A 19,500-nucleotide genomic window follows, 5' to 3' on the forward strand; every position below is an offset into this window, starting at 1 on the left:
TCTAAATTCTGTCGTGTTAGAGTGGAGGAATTACTATCATATTACTTTCAATGTAATGCATGTGCTCTGGAGCTGTATCAAACAAGTAGTCAAGTCCTTATGTATTTAACAAAGAAAACTTACTGACTGAGCTCCTTGTATTGCTATTTCAAAAATGGACACTGTCTAAAAAATCCAGGTGACTGCTGCTAACTTGTGATTGGTAGGCTTCACCTCAAGGTCACAGACTCCAATTCAACTCTAAAAATTATTTCTTTTTTTTTTTAAATTTATTTATGACAGTCAGAGAGAGAGAGAGAGAGGCAGAGACACAGGCAGAGGGAGAAGCAGGCTCCATGCACCGGGAGCCCAACGTGGGATTCGATCCCGGGTCTCCAGGATTGCGCCCTGGGCCAAAGACAGGCGCCAAACCACTGCGCCACCCAGGGATCCCTACAAATTATTTCTAATGCTAAGAACTATTTCTGGTTGCTGAAGACCTCTGAATACATAATTTGTCCAAATTTAATCCTGAGGTTTATGTAGTTATTGAACATTAGAACACATTCAATACTCTAAAAGGGAAAGGGAATTAAAATACTTTAAAAAGTAATTGTTAATGGTTTGTGATCAAGTTAGACAAAATACACTCAATACAACTTAAGTAAAACAGTACTTGGTGGCAGTATACTGAACTAGCCTAGCACTGCTGAAATGCAGAGTGAATAGAATTGTCTGCAAGCAACAAAAGGGTAGCCCCAATACAGTAAATTAAAATCCTATTTAAATCACGCATTAACCCAGGGAGGAAACTAGCTTTAAGCTAATGGAACAGGTTGGAATAGGATGCCAGGGACTCCCAATTGTGTCTCTAACACACCATTCCTCTGGACAACTGTAATCTATCCCCGATCTCTGCCACTTTCTCTTCTTAAGGCAACTGTAAACCATTTCCCTCTTCTATCCAGTCTCCCAAAGGCTCTGACACCCTCTTCCTGCCAGTGTAGCTAGAAAAGCAGTATGGTATAGTAGAAGGAACCTTACACACAGGAGGCAGAACAGCGAAGTATGATTAAGAGCACAGGCTCCAAAATCAGATGGGCTCTGGACCCTGAGTTCTAGCACTACTGCATAATTTTAGGCAAATTATTTAATTGCTTTGTGCTCCAGTTTCCTCATCTATAAAACTGAATAAATATATACCTTCTTGATTGGGCTGTTTTTGAAGATTACATTAGGTAACACACTGAAAAGTGTATATAACAGCACCAAACATAATAACAACTACCACTTACTGGGCAGTTACATCTTGTCAAAACATCTGGATTTGATCTTCAGTATTTCAGTCCCTTTTGACAAGCTATTCACTGTCTCTCCATCTTTTTTTTTTTTTTTAAAGATTGTATGTATTTATTCATGAGAGACACAGAGACACCAGCTGAGGGAGAAGCAGGCTCCCTACAGAGAGCCTGAAGTAGAACTCAATCCCAGGACCCCAGGATCACTACCGGAGCCAAAGCCAAAGGCAGATGCTCAACCACTGGGCCACCCAGGCGTCCTTTAATTACTTCATCTTAAAATGCAGGTAACAAAACCTACTTTATCATAAATATATTTTTTAAAGATTTATTTATTTATTTATGACAGAGTGAGAGAGAGAGAGAGAGAGAGAGAGAGAGAGAGGCAGAGACACAGGCAGAGGGAGAAGCAGGCTCCATGCTGGGAGCCCGACACAGGACTCGATCCCGGGACTCCCAGATCACACCCTGGGCCAAAGGCAGGCGCCAAACCGCTGAGCCACCCGGGCTGCCCACACATCTGATTTCTTAAGACACTGGATCAGGAGAATCTGAAGTTGTCGCCTTATATTTCTAGGGCAAGGCTGAAGTGAAGTTTCCATGCAGTCCCAGTTCTTGTTTTATTGGGTTTCCAAAGGAGGAGTCAGGAAAAACCAAAGGAAATAAGATACAGAGTAGCACTGTCCACCTGAACTTTCTGCAATGATGTAAGTGTTCTATGTATATACTGTCCAATACAGTAGCCACTAGTCACATATCACTAGAGTACTTGAAATGTGGCTAGCTGTGATTGAGGAACTGAAATTTAAATTTTGTTTAACTTCTTTAAATAGTCACCATGTGGTTAGCAACTATTGTACGGACAGCATAGATGGAGAGAGAAAAATCCAAATCAGAGGTCTTAAAATACTAATGAATGTAGCAAGGTAGGTGCTCTTAAAGGAGAAGTGCTTACCAAAAGGTCTGTTGCTTAGCTAACATCAGAGGTTAAATCTATGTAGAGAAAACCTAAGTGTGGTTTACAAGCCTGTGCAATTTCAGAGCATAAAATTAAAGGCTGTAAGAGTTATACGAGGTAACGACTCTGGCCTTGTGATCCTTGTGAAACCACAAATAATTTTCAGGTTGACTATACAAGCTTAGGTAAACACTTGTTTAGAAAATCTTCTAATGACAATGTGATTCTTTTCTTCCCAACAGCAGAACAATTAGAATCACTCCCAGCCTCTTCTTTGTGGCTAAATTCTCCCAGGGCTGGGTCATGCTGCTAGCTACTCCACAGTTCCATTCTAGTTCTAAACCAGGAAGTCAATGCTTTGAGACATCTGGCAGGATTTCCTGAGGCTTATTATGTAGAGAGCAAAGATCTGCTTAGCCACATTCCGCAGTCTTCCTAAGGTTTCTCCAGAAGAAGTAGGAAAATAAAAAAGGAAAGCAATAAACTTTAGGGGGCACAAAAGAGCCAGGTTCCGAGTGCGGTATGATACCTTTAATTACAGGATGCAAAGTACTGCTAAAGCCAAAAGTGCATGATTATAAAAGGTTCTGTTCTGAGTTTAAAGAATCAACTCTGTCCTTTTAACTCAGAAGGAAAAAGGAAGCAAAAACATTCGGTAAAAGCAAGGTATAAGGCCATGAATAAATATGAGAGATTAAAGTAGGGGCCTCTTTGAACCCAAGACCTGATGGTACACTATCACAAAGGGTACATGTTCTAGAATCAGCAAAGTGATTCTAAAATAAAGTTAATGACAAAGAAAATGCAGCTTTTTATTCCTGGAGATAATAAGTTTAAATCATTTGCTTTATATTCATTACCACCTAAGGATGAGAGGAAGGTAAGGAAGAGTGATACATTAGGAACATAACCAAAGACATTCGCTAATCATTTTCATCTCTCAAGACTGTATGGCTAAGATACTTTTGTACTCCGTAGTTTTAGGCATTGAACTTTAAGAGTAGAATGACATAAGATGTTTTTGTAGTAACCCAAAAGGCAACTGGAATTTTTATTTAAAAAGGAGTTTTCTCATCCTTCCTTTTGTGGTACCATACCTGTCATTAGAAGAGAAATCCATTCCTAGGACGATGCTTTCTTCAGTGTCTTGTCTACCATTAGTTGAAACCACTACCATATAGCGTGTTCTATTCTGGTAAGTACTCTCTAGTCTTACAGCCTGGAAGTTAACAGACAACAGATATATTAGGAAATTTAGAAGGTCATTTTTAGATCATTCAACCTTTTTTACTCAGCATCTTAAAGCATGCTCAGGAAGACTTAAATTCAAATTCCAGCTCATGTATTAACTATGAAACCTTCAGTAAGTTACTAAATTAATTGGAGGGAGATAAAATAATACCTATCCTATTGGATTATAAGAATCATATGAAATAGTGAATATAAAGCACCGTGCTTGGCATATAGTAAAAGCTCAATAAATACTGGCTACTAGCGTAATTTATAATAAGAACTATCAGGGCATGTTCTAAAGACTGAAGAGGGAAATGTGAGGTATATGAATGTGAGCATTGGACTCATAGATACAAGTCCTATAAACAATTATAATACAAAGCAAGCTATTAATATAAAAGGAGTACACTCTATTGAAATCTTACAGATTATACACTACAAGATTTCCTTCTTTAGTTTCAGTGATAAAGAAATTGCTTTTTCAGAGGCTTATATTACTTTTTGTCAAAAAATTTTTATTTATTGCTTGTTTATAGTATTTTAAAAGGGCCTTCTGAACATTTGAATATGGACAGTGTCTTAATGATATTAAGGATTTACTGTTAGTGTTACAATGACACTGTAGTTACACCTTTTTCTTAAGTACCTGGAGTAAAATAACATGGTGCCATTTTAAGGTTGTACTTTAATATATTCCAACAATGGGTAGCAACCAAGATGTCCTTCAGTAGGTGAACGGATAAATTAAATACATCCAGACAATGGAACATTATTCAGCACTAAAAAGAAATGAGCTAAAAAGCCATGAAAAGACATGAGGAATCTTAAATTATTACTTATATTTACTGTTTATATTACTTACTTATATTACTATGTGACAGGAGCCAATCTAAAGAGGCTACAGGGAAGCCCTGGTAGCTCAGTGGTTGAGTGCCTGCTTTCAGCCCAGAGCATGATCCTGGAGTCCAGGGATCGAGTCCCATATCGGGTTCCCTGCATGGAGCCTACTTTTCTCTCTGCCTGTGTCTCTGCCTCTCTCTCTCTCTTTATTCTCATGAATGAATAAATAAAATCTTAAAAAAAAAAGAGGCTACAAATTAAGAATATATTTTTTTTTAATTTTTTTTTTTAAATTTTTATTTATTTATTTATGATAGTCACAGAGAGAGAGAGAGAGGCAGAGACACAGGCAGAGGGAGAAGCAGGCTCCATGCACCGGGAGCCCGATGTGGGATTCGATCCCGGGTCTCCAGGATCGCGCCCTGGGCCAAAGGCAGGCGCCAAACCACTGCGCCACCCAGGGATCCCCTATTTTTTTTTTAATTTGAGAGAGAATGAGAGAGAGCGGGAGCACAAGTGGGGAGAGAGGGAGGGGGAGGGAGAAACAACTCCCTGCTGAGCAGGGACCCTGAGATCATGACCTGAGCCGAAAGCAGACACTTAACCAACTGAGCCACCCAAGCACCCCAAGAGGCTATATATTGTATGATTCCAACTATATGACATTCTGAAAAGGCAAAACTATGAAGCCAGTAAAAAGATCAGTAGTTGCCATGGTGTGTAGGGGAACAGTTTTCAGAGCAGTGAAACTACTCTGTATAATACCCAAAGTGATAGGTCCATGTCATTATACAGTTGTCAAAACTCACAGAATGTACACCACCAAGACTGAACCCTAATGTAAACTATGGACTTTGAGTAATAATGATGTGTCAATGTAGGTCCATCAATTGTTAATAAATGTACAACTCTGGTGGGGGGAATGATGATAATGAGGGAGACTATGCATGTGTGGGGCTAGAGGATATATGGGAAATCTCTGTACCTTCTGCTCAATTTTCCTAAAAGTGCTCCCCAAAAACATCTATTAAAAATTTTGTTAAGAGAGGTCTTATATTAAGTGTCCTTATAATAGTAACTATTATTAATAGAACTGGAGGCAACTTTGGGAAATGATGGACATGTTTATGGCATAGATTGTGGTGATGGTTTCATGGATGTATATTTATCTCCAAACTCATCCAGCTGTATATATTAAATATGTACAACTTTTTGAATGTCAATTATATCTCAATAGTTAATTTTATTTTATTTTATTTTATTTTATTTTATTTTATTTTATTTTATTTTATTTTATTTTATTTTATTTATTATTTTATAGAAAGAATGACAGAGAGTATGAGGGGGGTGAAGGGGCTGAGGGAGAGGGAAAAGCAGACTCCCCGCTGAAGGCAACCAGATGGTCCTTGCCTTCACAGAACATACATTCTGGGTCACTCTTCTTTTAATGTGTTAATAAATAGCCAGGAAACTTGTGTACTAAAGGCAATTTACTCTGTATAAAATACCCCCCACTCCTTATTTCAGAAGAGACACAGAGTTTCAATCTCATCAACTGGCTTAAGACATCTCTCAAAAATGGGGCAGAAATTTCTATTCAGGATTCTTTCAGTGCTTCTCCTTTCCCTCAATTCTGTCACTAATTCAAAAGTAGCCAGGAAAAAAAAAAAAAAGTAGCCAGGCAAAGAATAAAAGAGACCCAGTCACATGGCTTAAGTGAGCCATTTAGCAAGGCAGAGGTGAGACTCCAGTGGCTATTTCTTCCTTTCTGTTCTGATACTCCTAGAAAAAAGTAGGGAAGCACCAAAGGCAGAATTTGCCACATTAAAGCTTGTTTCTAATAGGTGCTGATGCAACAAGAAAGTAATGCCTACCATTCTAAGTACACAAGGTAGAGAGCTGTATTGCTAACTTTATGTCCCATAAAGTAACAAAGAAACCAAATTCATTTGTGAGAAGCTAAGAACTAATATTTAAATAGATGAAGGTCTAACCCTAGTGGGCTGGGTTAAACAAGCATTATACACATACAGCTATGGATACTAGTAAATACACGTAAGGAGGCCTGAAAGGCAGCACAGACTCTCTGATTCTAGGAACACATCATAAAATATTAAACTATTCAGAAACCCGGTTGTAGGTAAACTAGAATCTTTTATAAACAGATCTCAGATATTATCATATATCTAAACTTGGGCTTGCCTCAGCAAGCTCTGAGCTAACTTTAGTTCGGTTTCCTGAATATGTTAGAGGCTCTTTTATCCTCTGTCAAGGCTCTAAGAATTTCTGGCAAGGATCAAACACAAATGGAATGGGAACAACTGAACTGTGCTCCTGATAATTTATCCACAGCTTCTACACCAACCAGTGGCAACTGACTGGCTAAGTGGAAACTGATAAAAAGAGAAAAGAAACAACCTCCACAAATATCACCCATCGTATAAGTTATCAGGCTAAATTAGCAGGTAAGCAAGCGTTTGTTTGTTTGTTTGTTTTGGATATTCAGGGCAAATATTAGTTATCTCTTTTTTAAAAATGAGGTGTGTTTATTTACTCATAATATCAAGAGCATTTCAAATGTTAGGCCTTCCCTTGCTAATTAATATAATCATAACATCAGGTCCCAAACCTAATGGGGAAGACCCTAGTCATTTTACATTGATTTAGAATTGAGTAATAGGTGCAACTCAAGATTTTTTCAATTCCAAGCTTCTTACCCGGAAGAAAGGCATTTTGAGGCCTTGGGATTTGATTACAGACCTCTAGAGAGTAACAATGTAATTGTTCTTTTTTTCTAAAGATTTTATTTTTAAGTAATCTTTACATCCAACGTAGGGCTTGAATTTACAACCCTGAGATGAAGAGTTGCATGCTCTACCAACTGAGCCAGCTAGGTACCCAATTAATTCTTACTAAAAGGAAGTAGAGCTTTAATCAGGGGGTCAAAAGCCATGACGTTAATTCAACACCTATATCCTAAAGAAGGTTGAGATGAAATTTCTTATAGAAAAAATTGCAATGCTGAGGATGGATCTGAGCTTTCAAATTCCCTTTTAGGCTTCAAGATTCAAGGTTAAGAAATTAAAAATTTAAGAGCCACAGCATAAAGAAAAACCTAATACCCAACTGGTTTAGAGGTTTATTTCATATTCCTGTTAGGAAGAAGATTGACAAAATCTAATAACCTAATTCATCAAGTTAATCAGAGACATGTAATTAAAAATGGCAGTTTGTACATAATACCCTAACATTAGAATTGGCAGCAAGTCCAGTGTTTCCTTAAATTCCTCCAAAATTTACATGGAATTGACAACTGAAATAAGACAACTCAGGTGCATTTGATTAACTCCAGTTCTCACTAAAAAAAGATATCACTGAAGTTTATTCTAATTGTCCAAAGTAATATTTTGAATTTTAAATAAATATTGGCAACAACAGCAACTATGAAATTATTCCAAGAAAGTTCAATTATTGCTTAAATTTGGAAACCTATTACAAGTGTCAGGTGAACTTAATTCAGCAATCTGAGGATTGAGGTAGGTCTGAGAAGTCATCTGCCTCTGCTTTATTTCTGATAAGATGTCAACCTGTTTGCAAAGCTCATCTATCAAAGAATGATGTTAAAACTTCTCTCAGTGACTAATTTTGTAATTTGATTACAAGCAGTTCACAAACAGTAACCTGATAAAATAACTTCTGTCCTCAGTAACATCAAGAAATACTATTCCTTAAGCTTACACTGCACCTTTGCCTTTAATTTCTTTTCACCAAGAGTCTTACATCATGCCACTGCATGCAATGTTTATCCTCAAGGAAGCCACATTATAAAGTCCCAATGTCTAGACAGGCAGCTCACCCAATTCATCAGAGAAAGGTTTCAAAAGTATGTAAATATTAAATTCTAGCCAAAAGAACAAAGCAAAGTCATTATCTAAAATTAAAATAGACTTCAGATGTGACACTAATAAGCTAAAGAACACTGTTTTCAAAAGAAACAGAGCTTGAGGGAGTCTTAGGATTCATTTTTTTTAGCCTATCATCATGAAATTCTTAAGTTAAAAAAATGTATTATATTCTGTGTAGCCATTAAAAACAGATTTGTTTAAAAAAAACAGATTTGTTGACATGGAAAGATATTCAAAATAAAGTGTGAAGTAAGCAGGTTATAAGTCAGCATTTATATTTTTATCTCATTTTTGTTAAAAAAAAGTGCTCTGACACATATTGTTTTCTCTGTTCAATTCTGAGCTCAAATCAATTGTCGAAACCTTCATAGTTATAAAGATCAGTAGTAAAACCTTTTTGTCCATTGCTCAAAACTGATTAGCCTTTCATATACACACACATTTCCCCCAATCTCATTCATCCATGAGCAAGTCTTGTTATCTACTGTCACTTTTTTTTTTTTAAGGTTTTATTTATTTATTTGACAGAGAGAGCACAAGCAAGTGGAGTGGCAGGCAGAGGGAGAGGGAGAAGCAGGCTCCTGCTGATCAAGGAGCCAGATGCCAGGCTCAATCCCAGGACCCTGGGATCATGACCTGAGAAGAAGGCAGATGCTTAACCAACAAAGCCACCCAGGTGCCCCTACAATGTCACCTTTTAAACACGCACAAACACCCCTCCTCACCCTCAGACATAAGTCTTATTGTTTTAAAGATTTTATGTATGTATGTATGTATATGTGTGAGAGAGAGAGAGAGAGAGAGAGAGAGAGAGAGAGTAAGCATGATGAGTGGAAAGGAGCAGAGGAAAAAGGACAAGCAGACTCCACGCTGAGTGTGGAGCTTGATGCAGGGCTCAATCCTACAACCTTGAGATCATGACCTGAGCCAAAATCAAAAGTTGGCTGCTTAACCAAGTCAATCAGGAACCCCAAGTCTTACTGTTTTAAATTACTTTGTACTTTGGCTTCTCAGAACTACAGAGATCAATCAGGGAGACTAGTATGTCTTCTGATACTCAGATTTGGCTATTTTCATTATTGATCCACTTTAGTAAGAGCAAAGGTCAGAGAATCTGATATACTCTGACAATTCTCTCTCTCTCTCTCTCTCTCTCTCTCTCTCTCTCTCTCTCTCACACACACACACACACACACACACACACACACGAAAGACCAGAAGGATGCTTATCCAAGTTGCTAAGAATGGTTTTCTCAGAGTGTAGGATATACAGTGATTTTTACTTTCTTCTTTATACCTTCCTGTATTGTATGAGTTTTGAAAATTTTATGTTTAGAAAAAAACAAACCCATTTTCATTTGGGGAAAATATCAATGTACTATAAAAAACAAAACCCCAAAAGTCCTTATTTTTTAAAACTCTACTGCAAATTACTCAAAAAAACATCTCCTTGTACCTTATCAGCACCTTAGCTCTGGTTAAGAACATTAGTTAAAATTACTTCAAATGTTAGGTAAGTTTTTCATTTCCCAGTCTATTTTTTTATTAAATGGGTCTTTGATAATGTGCAAGAGTACTAAAAAACCAGTCTTCATTTCGCCAGCTATGGTTTTCTAAGTACTGAAGTTACTGCTTGATACTGTATTTGGAATGCAGAGCTTCCCTGGAGGAAAAAATGGTTTAGTCTGATTTTCAACGCTAAATGTGGGATTTGGTGCCACTATCTGTTGTTGGGTTGTTAAAAAAATAAAGGCAGGGCTTTCAGTTGACTATCAAACTTTTAACCTTATGCACAAGCCCCAGAATGAGAATTTTGGCATTCCAAATTTAACTCAAAACAAAAGGCCTTGCTTTGACTATACAAATGCTCCTTTCAGTTAGAAAAGTGCTAATTTGTCCAAAGTCATACAATGTATTCACTCATTTTCTTGAAGATGACTCACTCAATAATCTGAAACATAATGACTATGTGTTTGTAACAATTCAAAACAACTGTAAAATGGCTTGCCATTAATTCAGAAGCATCAGTTACATTTTCTGAATTTATATCTTATAAATGTAAAGCAGCTGAAGCTGCATAGTTTATTTAGCAAGGCAAGAAAAAAGCTAATTGCCAACTCTGTCTTCTTTTTTTTTTTTTTAAGATTTTATTTATTTATTTATTCATGAAAGACACACAGAGAGAGAGGCAGAGACATAGGCAGAGGGAGAAGCAGGCTGCATGCAGAAAGCCCAATGTGGGACTCGATCCCAGGACTCCAGGATCAAGTCCTGGACCAAAGGCAGACACTCGACCACTGACCCACCCAGGCGTCCCACCAACTGTGCCTTCCTAACTGCTTCCTTAATGCTCTCCTGTGGTTAAAATTATTTTAACATTTAGAAGTGCAAGCTAAACTCCAGAAGGTTATCAAGGAGAAAAAGATAAAGTGATGACAGATCTCAAACTCTACCAAACCACAAAAGTTTTGGAAACTATAAACGTGTATCTAATGGACATCAAGTATGTGCAAGTGACCATTACGGATTTTAGAGGAGGTGTTCTCAAAATGTGACTCCTGGATAAGCAGCATCAACATCACTGGAAGACTTGTTAAAAATGCAAATTTTTACTGCCTTCCTCTCCCCAGATCAAATGCTGTGTGTGGAGTCCAGCAAATGGCAGTTCAACAAAGCTCTGCAGGTGATTCTGATATACTCTAAGGTTTGAGTATCACTGCTTTAGAATATTAATCCTATAAGAACTGTACCCCACTTTGTTCACTTATAAAGAGTGTTTAAGATAGAAGTATATAAAAATATAGACAAGATTTACATAAATGTATGCTGTGATTTTTCAGATTAGGATAAAAAATAATTGTGTAAGCTTTTCTTTTTTTTTTTTATTCACTTATTCATGAGAGACACACACACACACACAGAGGCAGAAACACAGGCAGAGGGAGAAGCAGGCTCCTTGCAGGGAGCCCAATGTGGGACTTGATCCCTAGACCCAGGATCCTGCCCTGAGCTGAAGGCAGATGCTCAACCACTGAGCCACCCAGGTGACCCTGTGTAAGGATTTCTTATTTCATATTCTTTAAATTTCTTATTTCATATTCTTTAAATTTCAAGGGAAATTTCTCACTCAACAAAAATTTGTCACCATTTTAAGAAAGTGATACAGGCAGCATATGAGAGAAAAAAATGACAATTTGAACACAGAATGATTGAGTGAAAAATCAGTTAATTACCACTGAATTCAGAGACCTGATCATCAATTTTTTTACAGTCATTCTTGTTTTTTTTTTAATTTTTTTAAAATTTATTTATGATAGGCACACAGTGAGAGAGAGAGAGAGGCAGAGACATAGGCAGAGAGAGAAGCAGGCTTCATGCACCGGGAGCCCGATGTGGGATTTGATCCAGGGTCTCCAGGATCGTGCCCTGGGCCAAAGGCAGGCGCTAAACTGCTGTGCCACCCAGGGATCCCTACAGTTATTCTTGTATTCTACTCATTTTCTTTCTTCCCATTGAAAAAGCAGAGATCAACCATTTGAATTTAACATGCTGACAGAAACCCAATTTCCAAATTACCACCCCAACCTAGAAGGGCCCATCACCACAGGCTTAGATTAGTGGTGCAATAACTACCTAGTAGACCTCCATGACTTAAGATGGCTTCCTCCTCCCTACTATTCTGTATTACCTCTGAAGAATCTCTCTCTCTTAGTAATCTCTACAACCAACGTGGGGCTCAAACTCACAAGCAGAGACCAAGAGTTGGATACTCTACTGACTGAGCAAGCCAGGTGCCACTCTCTTAAATATTGTAGCTATTCCATGTAATTCTTTGCTCAAAACCTTGTAATGTTTCACACTACTGCTTACTGAAGAGGCAGAGGTATTATCTTCAAGTATTAATCTATCTAGAGGGTCAGATAGGGAATATAAATGAGTGAAGTAGGCCATATGAATATTAAATGGGTAGAAATGCTCTTTACTCTTCATAAAGAAACATATCATCTCATTTTTGTTTTCCTATTTTAATTAAATATTCTAAAAGAAAACTAACAGTGAAGAAATGATGACAAATGGTGACACTTGGCTTTACAGTCTAGGAGACAATAGGATATAGGGGAATTATGGTAAATTAAGAGCCCAGGCCATACCCATGTCTGCCCCTCCAGGTCTAGCAAGTTTTGTCATGTGAGAATAAGGTCCCAGTGTTGCCAGAATTTTATATTTTGAAGTCAAGCTCCAATTATGGTTTTTTATGTAAAATTCCATTTTAAAATTTTGAAATTCTGGCTCAGAGTGAAAAACACCACCAATGAGGTCCAAACAAAACAGATCTGTCAGTTTGAAACCTCTAGTTTGAAGCATTAAATCCCTATCTGCCTGCCTTAGTTTTCTGGTATCTAATCTTCCTTATGGTAACAATAATCCCCAGATTTGGGCAGCATTTTATACTTCTCAATATGCTTTCATATCCATTTGATCCTCTTGACTATGAGATGTAGAAAGGAGATGAGAGGAAGCAGGCTGAGACAAACTAAGTAACTTGTCCAAGACCTGAGCCCAGGTCTCCTCACTCTAAGACCAGCACAAATCCCTGGCCCTTTTACTCTCTCTCCTTGTCCCTTACATGTCTTTTGCCTCAGTCATACCCTCATCTAGAAGGACTGTCTTCTTTCTCTTTGCCAATCTAAATTCATCATCTTTTAAGACCCAGCTCAAGGTCAGCTGTACACATAAAACCCTTCTAACTAGGGCAAGTCTCAAAGTATTCTTTCTTTTGAACTTTAGTTTTTGTTATGGTCAATAACTCACAAGCTGGTGCTTATCAACAGCCTTGAATAATCAATTTATTTCACATCATTTTACATTAGCTCATATCCCCAATTATATTCTAAGCTCTCTCTCTCTTTTTTTTTTTTTTTAATTATTATTCTAAGCTCTTTGATGGAGCTGGCATGTTACTCTTTTTTGTTCCACATAGTTTCCAGCACTCTGTTGGGACATTAAAAATGACTGCTTAATGTCTGCCATCTTGACAGTCTTTTGAGTAAGAGTTATAATGATAACACTAACTTACCAGCCTGATATTATCTTCTGGTCGGAGTAATATGAACATTGCTTGGAGATGCTGTTGGAGATCACCTGGTGAAATTTATGAAACAAAAAATAGTTATTCTCCATTGTAATGTCAACAGAGAGGATTCCTTCTATCTTAATAACCTATATAAAAGAAAGTTCTGGGTCACTGAAGGACTACAATTAGACACAGAAATTAAATGTCTTTATTAATTATTAACTTCTTTTTTAAGTGGAAAGACAGATGGTAGACTGTATTTCTATACATTCACTTTTAGCCTATACTATATTGAAATTCGCTTTATGTTTGTCCAATGGGAGGTGCACTTGAAACCAATCTCAGTTCCAAACTATTGTGGATGTTGATGAAAGCAATGGTGAGATCTGCAGGGCTGTGCTTTCAGGCCCACTAAAAGTGGTAAGGAGGGAATCCTGAAAATGGGGTGTGTGATGAATGGCGTTAGAATTAAATCTAGCTTTACAAAAGGCTAACTATTTTGCCATTCTAATTTCTGTAAATCTTCAGTTCCACTTAACATAAGATTTTTAGCTTCCCCTTAGAATAATGTCAATGGTTTAAAATGATTTCTGTTATTAGTGGCTGATATTAAAGTAAGAGTATTCATTAAATATTGTGGATCCCAAGAAATATATATTCCATTGAACCTAATGTTAGGTATTTTAACATGGCCAACCATTATTTGAATACACATTTGTTTCTATACATTCCACAAAACTAAATTGAAAATTTTTTTGTATTAAAGTATTATAGATTTCCTTATACTTCCTATTCTATGCTAGAAAGCTTTGGCTAGTAGGAGATAATTAGATAACGTACTGTTATAAATGATGACAATCCAAGAACAAAAAACTTCATTTCATGCCCACCCAGGTCCAGCTTTTTTAAGAGTCTAAAGTGACTGACATAGCCACTTGATCATAGATGCCAGTGGAACCTGTTCTTACATTTGTCTTGAAATCTACATACAAAATCTTCCTCCAGGTAACTTCAACTGTAACTGTGAGAGGAAATACTAATATGTGCAAGAAGCGGTGAGGGGCAAGAAGAAAGAGAAGTAGATTAGCGAACAGGTATTTGTTTAAAAGGGCAGCAAGTCTGAAAGCTCCTTTTCCCCTGATGTTTCCTTCTCTTAAAGAATAGTTTTCTTGCCCCCCATCCCCACCCCCATTTCAATGCTGGCTTCTCACTGATTCCATTACTGCAGAATCTTTCAACTTTCAAAATTAAAAAGGAGAATCATTATGTTTGGCCAGGTCTGTTCTACCACATTTCAAACCCAGAGACACAATCTTAGTCTCACGTGTAAGAACCAGTATGGGCTCACAGGTATAAAGCCAAGAGAAATGAAAACATGTCTACACAAGAACTTATAAAGATTCATAGTAGCATTATTCATTAACAGTCAAAAATTGGAAACAACTCAAAAGTCTATTAACTGGTGAATGGAAAAATAAAATGTGGTATATCTACACACTAGAATATTGTTTGGTCATAAAAAGGAATGGAGTACTGACACATACTATAATGTAAATGACTCCTGAAAACATTATGCTAAATGAAAAGAGCCTGTCTCAAAAGGCCATTTATATAATTCTTATATATGGAACTTCTATGGAACACTCAGAATGAGTAAATCTATATACCGAGAAAGTAGATTAGTGGTTGTTTAGTAGAACTGGCAGGGAGGGTGGAGGATATAGGGAATGACTGCTAATGGGTAACTGGGTTTCTTCTAGGGGTGATAAAATGTTCTAAAATTATAGTGATGTGGGATCCCTGGGTGGTGCAGCGGTTTGGCGCCTGCCTTTGGCCCAGGGCACGATCCTGGAGACCCAGGATCGAATCCCACGTCGGGCTCCTGGTGCATGGAGCCTGCTTCTCCCTCTGCCTGTGTCTCTGCCTCTCTCTCTGTGTGATTATCATAAATAAAATAAAAATAAAAAAAATTAAAAAAAAATAAAATTATAGTGATGATTTTTTCTATACTAAAAAAACCCACCACTGAATGTATACTTTAAATGAGTAAACTAGTGAATTACATGGCATATGAATGGTATTTTACTAAAACTGTCTTAAAAAAAAGGAGACAAAGTGTTAGGTATAAACAATGAAGAGTGACTTAAGATACATGTTATAATTGAGCTAAGCAGCTGAGGCTTTTTAAAAATTAAGATTCCTTCTGTTCTATCAGTAAAATGACTGGAGGACAGGATTTTTAAGATGGAGAACTTGTAGACGAGAGCCATTTCTGGGCAGATAGTGGCCCTAAGTCCCTACACCAAGTGCTATTGGCCCAAAGATCCAGCTGGCTTCTTGGAGGTTCAGGTAAAATTTAAGAAGCCCTATCCCTACTGTAAAGCTTCTTATGTGAGTTGGGTATGTGGAAGCTAAGGTTTGTCAGTGAAAAGTACTGCCAATAAGCAAACTGGGTATTTGCTACTGGGAAACCTTAATTGAAAAGTCACATAAGAATTAGAGTATTTCTGTACCTTATTATTTTTCCAACACAAATTGATTGAGATATATATATATATACTTCTATATATTCATAATATATGTTTCTAACACAAATTTATTGATACACACACACATACATAAAACAAGTTTTGCTAAGTGCCAGAAAAATAGTGGGAGAAAAGTGATTACTGCGCAGTACAGTGTTTTCTTTCAGTTCTACAGGACTGTTGGAGAAATGGGACTGAGGTTGTCAGCTGTTTTGAACTAAACAAAAGGCAAAGAAACCAAGAAAGGAGTGGCGTATGTGGAACTTTACCTGCATGCTTGTTGCGTCTGTGGCTAATTCTTGGTGTGGATGAGCCATTTCCCCGTGGTAGAAAAAGCGCAGCACCTTTGACAGTTAGAAAGCTCTCACTGATGCTATAAGGAAAAAAGTCAAAAGGAAATGGATTATTTAAGGAGGAAAAAATCAGAGTGAGATGGAGATCCATTTTGGGGTTATTCTCTTGCCCATCTTCCAAAGTCTCAATTTCATGGGATGAAGTAAAAATAAAATCAAAAGAGATCCTTTTATTTACATAGTCCTATCTACTCCAGACAATTTTTCTGAAACAAAACTTACAATATTCTCTATATATTAAATGGTAGCAGTTAAGAATGAAAGGCTCTGGAAACAAGACGGTAAAGGCTCTGGAGCCAGACTGCCTGGGTTTGAATCCTGGCTCTGCTGATTCTTACCTGAATGAATTTTAGGGGACTTAAATTTCCTTATCAATAAAACAAAGGTAATAAAACAAAGCTGTGTGAGGAGTCAATAAGAATACAGTTTTTTTAGAGTGATGCCCTTATGCAGAGGGATTTTTGAATTCAAATGCAACCAAGGTATAAAGTTCTCGGTTTTGCTTTAGAAGTGTCTCTAGAAATGAAGCTGGCAGACACATCTGAGAACATTTTAGTTGCTTTTAAAATTCCCAAAGCTCCATCATAAATTTAATTCTTAGTGCCCCAAGTAGAAAACAAAAGGTACAACGGGACTTAGAGTACTGTTCAGGACAGCAGTAATATAATTTTCACTTAGACCACTGACATGGGTGTTTTTTGTTTTTTTAGCTTTTTATTATAGAAAATTACAAACAGAAACAGGATAATATAATAAACCCCCATGTTCTCACACATTTCAGCTTTAATTCAAGGCCAATCTTTGTTTCTTCTACATTCTTACTCTCTTCAACTTGTCCCTAAAGTGAAACTAATCCCAGACATTCTAGCAGCAAAAAGTCTTTTAACTGGTCTGTCTGCAACTACTTCTGCATCACTGTTATCCACTTACCAAAGAGCAAACAAGGGGGTTTTATATATATAAAATACACATATATATTAAATGTATTTCCCTTTATATTTACAAGTAAAAGTTGAAGTCTTTAGTTTAGACTTCATGGCCCTGTAACATCCAATAATATATTATTTCTCTGATTTTGCGCTAGCTTCCCTTTTGTTTGCTGTAGTTACACTGGTCTCTTTTGTGTCTTCTATATTCCAGGCCCCTTCTCAGGGACGTTGTACTTTTTATTTTCTACTTGGGACGCTTTTCTCCTGGCCATCACTATTTAAGTCACAGACCCAGCATCATCACCAATCCCCCATCCCAATCATACTCTACCCTGCTGTTCTATTCTGTTTCCTTCAGGATATAGATTACTTACTAAAATTACATTTATTTACTTTGTATACTTGATTGTGGTTATCTCTTTATGATAGAATATAAGCTCAGTGAAGAGCAAGGATTTTATTTTGCTTAGTATGTATCTTCAACATTGGAAATAAGGGATCCCTAGGTGGTGCAGCGGTTTGGCGCCTGCCTTTGGCCCAGGGCGTGATCCTGGAGACCTGGGATCGAATCCTGCGTCGGGCTCCCGGTGCATGGAGCCTGCTTCTCCCTCTGCCTGTGTCTCTGCCTCTCTCTCTCTCTGTGTGTAACTATCATAAATTAAAAAAAAAAATAAAAAAAACATTGGAAATAAGTGCCAACCACATATTAGGTGCTCAATGGCTATTTATGAATTAATTCATCCCGGGTTTTATTTTTTTAAAGATTTTATTTATTTATTTATTCATGAAAGACATAGATAGAGAGGCAGAGACACAGGCAGAGGGAGAAGCAGGTTCCCCCTGGGGAGCCCAAAGTGGACCCAATCCCAGGACCCGGGATCACGACCTGAGCTGAAGACAGACACTCAACCACTGAGTTGATGTGTCCTGTCACTGCAGCAGGAATTGTAATTTAGGACAAGAAAACAGAAATTCTGTAATTTCACATGTAGAGAAATAATTGTTACAGAACTCAATATAAGTGGCAGGTTAATGGATTATAAATACAAATGTTTGATGTTAAGTTAATTGGCAAATAAAATGAAAACATCTCTATAATGTTGTTAGTCATTGACTCAATTTTATCTTCAAATTAAATGGCATGAAGCTGATAAACTTTTGAGCTCACTTTCCAAATAGATTAGAACATGCTTCTAAAAACAAAGGTAAAAATCCATTTGCCACTTTAAAAATCTGTATGCCGGCTGGGAGGGGCTGCCTTTATTTTGTTTTGTTTTCATCTTTAAATAAAGCATTGCGCTCTTGTGGTCTGTTTCACAAGTCTTGTCTCTTGTTACGTTCGTGGTATGCACATGTCACCCTGCTGTGGGTCACTCTCTTACTCACATTACAGGAACAACCTAAAACAAAATGTCTTGAGTGACAGGATGAGTGGGGTACACCACAGACAGGAAATGAAATTCACACTTCTGCCAACACAGCAATTGTCTGCTTTACCAAACGAAAATACTTAAAAAATACAGGCCAATATTCTACCTATCACCAGACAAAGTTACAGCTGTGGGCACTTTGGTTTCTGGTAAGCAAAGTGGTCTCAACATCCACAAAAGAAGTGTATTTGTAGAGAGCTTAAAAACAACCAAGCATACTTCAGTCATTCTTTTTCTGAGACAGAGGCAGTTTCTCTTTGGTAAACACTAGTTTAAGAATGAACTTCCTGGTTTGATACATTTATTTTTGCTCATACTTTAAAGCAAATCCAAGTGTGTTCTTTAAAATGTATGCAAGTGCTTTCACATGGGGAGGGCTAAGGGAGGGCCAGGGACCCTTGCTTATTTCAAAGCTACCTAAAAAATTCCTGATTGTAAAAGACAGACCAGGAGTCAAACTAACATAAGAGAAAAGAATCTTTTCTATTTGAATCACTTACACAAACCTCAGTGAACTTTTCTGAGAGAATGAAATGCATAACAGATACAGCTGGGTCAGGAGACTGCCGTACTAAGGTGCAATATAAGCTCCCAGAGAGTCATGGCAGACACACTCTGGATGATACAGTCAATCCTCTTTATTCTATTCTACAGATTATGACTCTCCAGTTATCATGAAAGTGGCATATACTGTTGGTTACAGGGGACCAGAAATAAAAGTATGACTGATTACAAAAACCCTTTATCATCACTGAGCAAAAGTCAAAAAGCTCTATAAATGCTATCATAGATGGGACAGCAGTATAATGGTGTGGAAGTGAAAAAAATAAAATTCACAACAATAGGGTTAGGTGGTTCAAGTTCAACTTGAAAACTAACTGCTTTATTTGCAGATGAATAAAATTATATGTAAATTTAATTATATGTAATTCACATGTACTTCAGTGTAAGGTAAAAGCTTAGTATATTTTGC

General features: G+C 37.2%; 1 protein-coding gene and 2 non-coding genes across 5 annotated transcripts in view; all 3 read right to left on the reverse strand.

The window, feature by feature from the left end:
* The window catches only part of SSH2 (slingshot protein phosphatase 2), a 244,035-nt gene that overhangs the window by 48,306 nt on the left and 176,229 nt on the right, over window positions 1–19,500 (reverse strand). For all 3 annotated transcript variants that reach the window (XM_055317858.1, XM_055317847.1, XM_055317853.1), the window contains 3 exons: window positions 16,085–16,188; window positions 13,291–13,355; window positions 3,333–3,454 (listed from right to left, as the gene is read on the reverse strand). In XM_055317858.1, the coding sequence (XP_055173833.1) occupies window positions 3,333–3,454; window positions 13,291–13,355; window positions 16,085–16,188 (291 nt within the window). The remainder of the gene's footprint in view (window positions 1–3,332; window positions 3,455–13,290; window positions 13,356–16,084; window positions 16,189–19,500) is intronic.
* On the reverse strand, window positions 8,553–8,623 carry LOC129518370 (small nucleolar RNA U2-30). Its single transcript, XR_008666180.1, has one exon. It is a non-coding gene; the product is annotated as a small nucleolar RNA U2-30 (small nucleolar RNA).
* Window positions 9,222–9,298, reverse strand: LOC129518377 (small nucleolar RNA U2-19). Its single transcript, XR_008666183.1, has one exon. It is a non-coding gene; the product is annotated as a small nucleolar RNA U2-19 (small nucleolar RNA).

The sequence above is a fragment of the Nyctereutes procyonoides genome, unplaced genomic scaffold (genome assembly GCF_905146905.1).
Source record: "Nyctereutes procyonoides isolate TBG_1078 unplaced genomic scaffold, NYPRO_anot_genome, whole genome shotgun sequence".
NCBI lineage: Eukaryota > Metazoa > Chordata > Mammalia > Carnivora > Canidae > Nyctereutes > Nyctereutes procyonoides.